General features: G+C 35.3%; 1 protein-coding gene across 3 annotated transcripts; it reads left to right on the forward strand.

The window, feature by feature from the left end:
- Positions 1-311: 311 nt before the first annotated feature.
- Fwe (calcium channel flower) lies at positions 312-7631 on the forward strand. 3 transcript variants are annotated; one of them, XM_076813760.1, is made up of 6 exons: positions 321-607; positions 695-815; positions 1194-1401; positions 1889-1996; positions 3021-3180; positions 4977-5117. In XM_076813760.1, exons 1-5 carry the CDS (start codon positions 605-607, stop codon positions 3142-3144), a joined length of 564 nt encoding a protein of 187 aa, XP_076669875.1. In that variant the 5' UTR covers positions 321-604; the 3' UTR covers positions 3145-3180; positions 4977-5117. The 3 variants fall into 3 exon arrangements, with proteins under 3 accessions (XP_076669876.1, XP_076669875.1, XP_076669874.1); XM_076813759.1 differs by lacking the exon at positions 3021-3180 and having other exon boundaries at positions 365-442; positions 545-607; positions 4977-7631; XM_076813761.1 differs by lacking the exons at positions 1889-1996; positions 3021-3180 and having other exon boundaries at positions 312-607; positions 4977-7631.
- The last annotated feature ends 373 nt before the right edge of the window (positions 7632-8004 follow it).

Consider the following 8004-nt stretch of genomic DNA (forward strand, 5'->3'; position numbering starts at 1 on the left):
TTCGTTATAAACCTATGTACTATGTTGAATCGTAACGAATATAATCATTATGTACATATACATACGAATATTTCATATTGAATTCTCAAAGCAATTTCAAGGTTCTCATACTGTTTTAGTATTATTTTTCAACGCCACGATTATGTAACTGAAACAACGATCATCATTGCCTGTCGTTATTATTACAGTACTGTAAAGTTCATTCGTTTCAAAGTGGTTTGTAAGTAAATAATTGAAGAGGACGGGTTGAAAGTAAGATGATAGGCATCATTGAGAAGCATAATTGTATCTACAAGATAACTTTCGGAACTTTTATCTCATTGGTGTATCGAATATTTATTTGCTACTGATTGGTAGAAGCCCGGGAAGAGAGGTTATGTGCAAGCAGGTAAATCTGTAATAGAAACTGCGCCTAATCATTGAGAAGTTCACGTGAGAACTGGTACGTATCTATAAAATCGTGGATAGATACAAGCGCCTCTGCCCACGTAATTAAGAAACTCGCGGGTCGATTCTCCGTAAGTACATCAACAGATCCTTGCAGTGCTGTCAGTCCCGTTTGGTCCTGTCAGCTGATAAAGAAGAGGAGCACGGAACGATCAAAATGGTAAACGCACCCGAGATCTGCCAGCTTCAGAACAGCTTGGGCGCGTGCCTGTTGGTCCTGACAACGATGATTCTCTTACTTTTTTAGTCGTTCGCCGAGAAAATATCATCGATCATGCAAAGACCAGGGCAGGACCCCACTGCCAAGGACGACGTATCCTGGTGGATGAAGTATGCTGGTCGAGGGCTCGGTACTGTAGGCAGTCTAAGTACGTTTTCATCTACAATACACATTATAATGCATCAGCTGTTCCACTATCGCAAGATTCACGTACCGTTAGCATTCCTTTCTTTCAGAGCATCTCTCGCATTTCGCAGGGTTTACGTAGTAGTGGATGCGTATCAGAAACCGTTACATAGGCGTACGATGTTGAAACGCAGGGTACACCCGTCGCTTCTGATCTTTCTTTGCCTTTAAGAACTTATGTAGTATATATGTACCCCGAGTTATCTATCGAAATCTGTTTTATGTAATACCTTACTTCTGTTCGCGATACCTGCGATTGCACAGCGAGGCGACGCGTAGCTATTAGTCTATGATTTACATAGGCTTGTTCGATGTGATAATTTCTATCGATCTGTTGCAGTTGCGATTTTTCTTGGAGCATGGAATTGCGCATCGATACTCTTGGGTTCTATAGACTGCCTGATTAGTGGTATGTGGCAAATGGTGGCTGGTTTTATAGTTGTAATGATAGAGGCACCATGCTGCTGCCTGTTTATTGATTTTGTACAGAACTTAAGCGATTGGGTCGAAAAGCGACCTTATTGGAACAGAGCAGCTGGATATTGTTTGTGAGTATATTGTTCTTTTAATAGAGTATTGGAAGCATAATTCCATATTACATTTCATTTCTTAACCCTGCGGGAGGCGCACCCCATATTGTAATGCAGGTTGTCGCTACCGGGTGAAAAATAACCAAAATTGAAACGTAAAAAACCACGGTTTCAGAATATTTTTTTCAACTTTGTAATTTTTATGTTAAAGTACAGTGTTTTAAGAATCAAACAAAATTTATGAAATATCTTAAAATCTTTATTTAAGTTCTTTAAAAAATTGTAACAAAAACTCGAATAGTCTTCATATTTTCGCAACTAGCGCCTTTGAGCAATTTCGAGCCCCGGTTGCGCTTAAAATACGTAGGAAAGATGTAGCTAGTGGAATATGCAAACATTCTAAAAAACAATTTTTGAAAATTTTGAGGGTAACCGTCCCCCTTAATATCAGTTTATGACGACTAATGTTTAGACGCTTAGTATGTTCTGTTTTCTATCGTTTTAGAATCGCCGTTCCGCCAGTCTTCCTTTGTTTCGGGATAAGTAGCGTGTTTGGCAGTGGTCTAATATTTGCGACAGGTGTAATATATGGATTGATGTCACTGGGACGAAAGTAAGTTACAGTAATCTCATTTTCTATTTGGTAAACTGAATTCTTGATAAGGAAAGTATATCGATCGTTAATAGCGTACCTTTTAGTACTAATAAATACATTTTTCTTTTTATTTCTGTTTTCAATAACCATGATAACATCATACGTCATTGTTAATGGAATATGTGCTACGTGTTTCTGTGATAATATGTACACGTCATTCGCTTTCAGGTGGAAGAGTACGTTCTTATACATAATCTCACACTTGTCTGTACTTATGGTTGAATTTGTTGCTGCGGTTGTTGGGTGCCTTTAATCGTTCATAAATTAACTAACGCAATTTATCATTTCGCTATATGAAATAGTATAAATCACTTATACCAGTGGTAGATTTGAGGAAAAAGGCCCAGGTAGCAAACGTTCCGAGGGGCCCATTTTTTCGGGAAAATGACGAGGTAGTTTACTAAAAACGGACTGAGTGTAGTAGTACAGAAAAGTATATACCTATTTAGTGTTTGGATAAAATCATAATTTTTTTAAAAATAGGGCCCAGACGGCAAGTACTATAATGTTTGTTCGTGCATCGGTCGCTCGTTAAATCCGCCACTGATCCAAGGGCGTCCGGAGACTTTTTTCCAGGGGGGGCAACTTTGGGTGATAGTAAAGAAAAATATACCCCTCTTGCTGTGTTAACCCATTTTATAGTGCCAATTTAATTACAAATTTAAATTTAAAACCGAAATTTAAAATATTCCCTTTTTTAATATAAACTTAATAAAGATCAGTTTTGAAAAATAAGCGATTTTTTATCAAAAGCCAGGGGGGGGGCAACTGCCCCTTTTGCACCCCCCTCCGGACGCCCATTCACTGATCTATACTATTATTTCTATTAAGCGAACATATAATATATCAGCTTTTAATTGTCTTAACATGCATTGCACACTATATATATATATATATGTCTTCAAATTATAACGATAAATTATAATACTATGTTCGATGAATGTGATCTTTAATGTTGTTACTAATACACTAATAATAACAGAGGATCCAGGCCCGACCCAGCGGGAGTGACGTCGGGTGTGGGTTCCCCGCCGGGTTCAATGCCTCCTACCACAGATCATCATACAACTCTTGTGGAGGATCCCAATGTCTGGAGGCCTACATAAATCATCAAACATTCATTGCACCACTTCACTAACCAGGCAATAATATATAAAATTTAATGTTATTCTTACATAATGTAGTTTGCTTAGATGTCATTACACTTATTGTTAGCACATGATTATCATTTATCTGTATTACAAACTATCATTTATTAACCGACTTCAAAAAAGGAGGAGGTTACTCAATTCGATCCGTATATTTATTTTACGTATGTTCAGAACTTTCGCAAAGGTGCACCGATTTCGAGGATTCTTTTTTTATATGAAAGAGTATGAAGAGCCGGTGGCACCATGTTAATTTTTTTCATTATTTAGATACTCTTGAATTATCTAGTATTCCAGTTTTAATGTTTGTTCGCGCATAACTTTGTAACGCGTAGACCGATTTGGATGATTCTTTCGTTATTCTATAGAGTATTTCCTCAATTGGTGCCATGATAAATGGTTTTTTAACTGACTTCGAAAAGAAGGAGGTAATAGATTCAACCTGTATGTATTTTTTTATGTTTGTCCGCGCATAACTCATCAGCATATGGACTGATCTTGATGATCTTTTTTTTATTCGAAATAGGGCGGTGCCCCGGTGGTTCCATCCGACACTGCATCAATATTAGCCCAATACTTTGCCAGTACTGGTGAATAATAACGAATTTGAGACATCCTTATTCTCACTTTTTCAAGTCGCTTAGTTTGGGAATCTTCCGGTTGTAGCAAACGGTTTTTTTTAACGAGCAGCTCCTTTTGCAGGGCTGCCCATTTTAAAAAAAAAAAAAAATGTAGTTATATAGGGAACTTAAATAACTCCAAAGTAAAAAATAAAAATTTTTTAAAAAAATAAAAATGCACCAAAAAGTAAAAAATATGTTTTTTCCTTATTTAATCTACGGCTCTTAAATTTTTAAGTCGGCGGCAGTACACAGTGCAAATGATGAGACGCCGGCATAAAAAAATTGAGAGTTGTTGATTAAATAAGGAAAAAAAATATTTCTTACTTTTTGGTGAAATTTTATTTTTTGAAGTCGCTTTTAATTTTTACACTATAGCTTTCCTTACATCTAACTGATCCGTTTCATTATGTTTCTTATCTGTAAAATTTAATTCTGTAGCTCGACAACACATATTTTAAATTTTATAAATTAACACGCATAAATTAATCTATGATACGCGAAGCTTAAATGCATGAAAGCTTAAGAATATTCCTAATTTTAGGTAACTATTCGTTTATACATAAGTTCTGATTTAAATATAGCATGCAGCATCGAATTCATTAATTCAAAAACGTGTGGTTGCTGTGTTCTTATATTCGTTAAACGTGTTTCTACTTTTCAGATGAATGATTTGCATGTTGTTGTTTGTTATGCTTTGTTTTTATCGCAGATTTATTAAGCGCGATATGTATGAGTCTTTAAGTTTACTAATTTTAAATAACGATTTCTTTAAATTATAAGTCGTTTCTAAACTTCTTTCTCATACTTTAATGCAACGAAGATTCAGGAAGAATCTTGAAGTTCAAAAGTATTTAAAGTTTGAAGATGTAAAAATTAAATGATATCTATAACTTGCCCATTTTATTTTCATATCTTCAAAGTATTAAAATGTGTTTGGAGGCCAACATCCTTTAAGTACATCCCTTATTCATAGCGCATAAAATGTGAGAAGGACATGAACACTTGTTTCTTCATATTTGTCGTTAATGCGAATTATATAGTGAAATGAGATTATATTTTAGCAGGTTGAGATAAGCCTGACATATTATAATAGCTACTTTTGTTATAATTTTATAGGTTCAACAGTACAAAGTATTCTTTGGATACTAATGACCTGTGAATTTTTAGGGCACCTCTTCGTGAAATGATATCATCAGCGACGAATGTCGAGGTTCCATCATCGAGTATGCAGGCGACACTTGTTGAAAATGCTCAACCAATGGGTTTCTCCAATAGATCAGATAGTAATATTTGACTTTTAAGAATTAATTGGCAACAAATTCATCGTTTTGTATGAATGGTGATGAATGCTGACTTGGTCGAATAATCAACAGCCAAGCCCATGGACATTCATTATCGTAATAAAATACTTATTTATTCCTAGTAACGTTCTTAACAGTTTTATTGCAATTAGCGATTGTGATTTATTATGTAAATTGTTTGTATTACTTGTGTTGGACCTTAGGCGATGTATTAGTCAGACGTGTAATTCCAACTAGCTATGCAATTTCTTCCTATCGTGCGTAATTCTCAATTCAGTTCCGTTTACGAACTTTGTTAATTGTGTACAGTAGTAACACGAATCCAATTTTTGCGGCTAAAGCGTTATACATTCAAAAGTTGCAGCATACAATGAGACCAGGTTTCAAGCTCCTATTCGAAGTAATGCCAAAGTCAAAGACTGCTACAGAAATCATATTCCGAGATCATATTCGTGGGCTTGGTTTCCATGCGGTCCTACCTGTCTGTTGCGTGTCATAACGAATGCTCTAATAACGAAATTCAGTGGTGGAGAAACAATGGAGCGGTTGATTTTGGATGTGGTGATCCGTTTGAATTTTACTTTTTGAAATGTATCAGTAACATAACATTTTAAACCGAAATAACACTTCCAAAATCAAAATATCTCCAGCAAGGCTTGGAGATCGACCATTCGTAGGTCATAGATATGGACGAGTCATAGCTTGTTTAGTTTTATCATTTCTTTCTATCGTATTCATTCGCGCATATCCTTCTCTTTGCCAAATTGATTGTATATATACATGTATGCATATATGTGTCAAAGTTTGTCTGTAGTCGTTCCATTCAATATGTACATACGTTTAAGTTATATGTATTGTCATACAACCATTCTGGAGATTAGGCGCTCAAACGTAATGTATCATAGTTTAGATTTCGTTCTCGTGGCCAAATATACTTTTAAAATTTATCAAACTAGTTAACTACTTCACGTGATGCGGCAGAGAGGGGGGAATGATCGGCTATGTTGACACATTTTCTCGTATCCAGTCCAGACTCTGTCGGAAAATGTGGATACATAATGTTTAGGCTGTTCGGATATTTATATTAGATCCTATTTTATGTATCAGCAACTTTACTCATCTTCATAGTGATTTTTTTTAATTTTTTGTTTCCATCATAAATCTATATCGTGTATTTTAATCAAATAAGCATTTATTTCCTACTCTGAATTACGACATTACTTAATCATTTTTTTCCCCTTACATTCCTATTAGCGATTAAGTTATTTATTAAGAACTTAAGACTATAGAGGTGATCAATGGTGGACCGATTTTTCAGTCCCTTTACATTGATTCTTTGTATCGCCTCTGCCAAATGAATTTAATTTGAGAGCCATTTTTAGAGGCATGTAGACGATTGTATTGTTATAATTTGTATCATAAAGGTAACGTTTATTGTGATCTACATACTGTATATTATTGTGATTGTTTATAATTAAGAAGACTTTAAGTATTTTATGTTCGTATATAATAAATAGTATACCTACTCTATATATAATAAATATCGTGCATAAAACATTAATTAGTGCGCATAAAAAGAGAGAAGAGTATGCATGTAACTTGATTATAGATTGCATGTAGTTCATGTACAGGCGCATACTGAATATTTCAGACTTCCGCATCCAACTCTTCATTTTCTCAAAATTACAGAACATTTAGTTCCAAAACTTACGTATTTTTGGTAAACGCGAAAGCACAGTATGATACTTACCTGATATTAATACTATAATGAATGTCTGTTATAAACATTTGTAATGTCCAATGTGTACCGTTACACATAAGAAAATAGGGCTAGCAATAAATTCTGAGCGTTCCCCGGATTTCATTATACCTCGAGTCGTAGGATTTCAAGGGACAAGGAGATTGTGTTTGTGTAAATTGACGGGAAAGGGAACGAAGAAAGCTCTGAGAACAGTTTCTGCAAGCGTAATATGTGTAAATTATAGATAAATGATATGTATGGCACTTTATTGATATTATAAGTAGAAGGGAATATTATATAACTATATCTTCCTGTTGTAAGAGAATGTGTTCAAGGGTCTAATGATTTACAGTTCCGCGAGCTGTGGTTTCGCCCAATTGCTATTGGGAAAGGCATCCTCTGTAATATGGATACCTACGTAGATTGCTATTAGATTAGCGAATTATGTATAAATTTTAAAGGAACGTACAGTGTCTTCGAACTCTATTGAAATGCATACAGAGTGTTCAGAAATGATGAAGCGAGGCGAAACATGCAGATTCCTTGCGGCAAAGGAGAGCGAAAACTATTAGTATCTTGCAATCTGGGGCGTCGCTTTCCAGATATAAGCTGTTCACAAATTCGGGTACCGACCTCCGGCGCGCAGAGTTTAAATGTCTGACAGTCGAGCGGATGGCAGTACATACATGCACTCACATACAACACACCCGATATGCACGTTCATGTATATTGTACTGTTAACAGTAAGTGTCCAAATACATTTTTGAGATTTTTAAAGTACATTTTTACTGGCCTTAACAATACTTCACACGTCAGAAACATACATTTCAATTATTTCTTATTATTTCAATCAGGTAGACGCTCTCTCATCCAGTCATACTAGAAGAAGCGGTATAAGTGTATTACCTTTAATTTGTACAACTGTTCCATTTTTAATTATGTTTCTGTACTAGTTAACGTTAATGTATGGCTGCGAATCAGAGCATGTTATGATGAATGTATTTTAAATCGCAGGGGTAAAATGAGTGCTAGCATGTCGGTGTACTGTTGCGCCCTTGGCCATTTGAAATTTAAAATGCGCGCGTCGAATATTGGATCTCGAAATTTGAATTACTTGCGTTTAGAAAAGGAAGCTTTAGATTGCAAAATGTTA

The sequence above is a fragment of the Andrena cerasifolii genome, chromosome 6 (genome assembly GCF_050908995.1).
Source record: "Andrena cerasifolii isolate SP2316 chromosome 6, iyAndCera1_principal, whole genome shotgun sequence".
Lineage (NCBI taxonomy): Eukaryota > Metazoa > Arthropoda > Insecta > Hymenoptera > Andrenidae > Andrena > Andrena cerasifolii.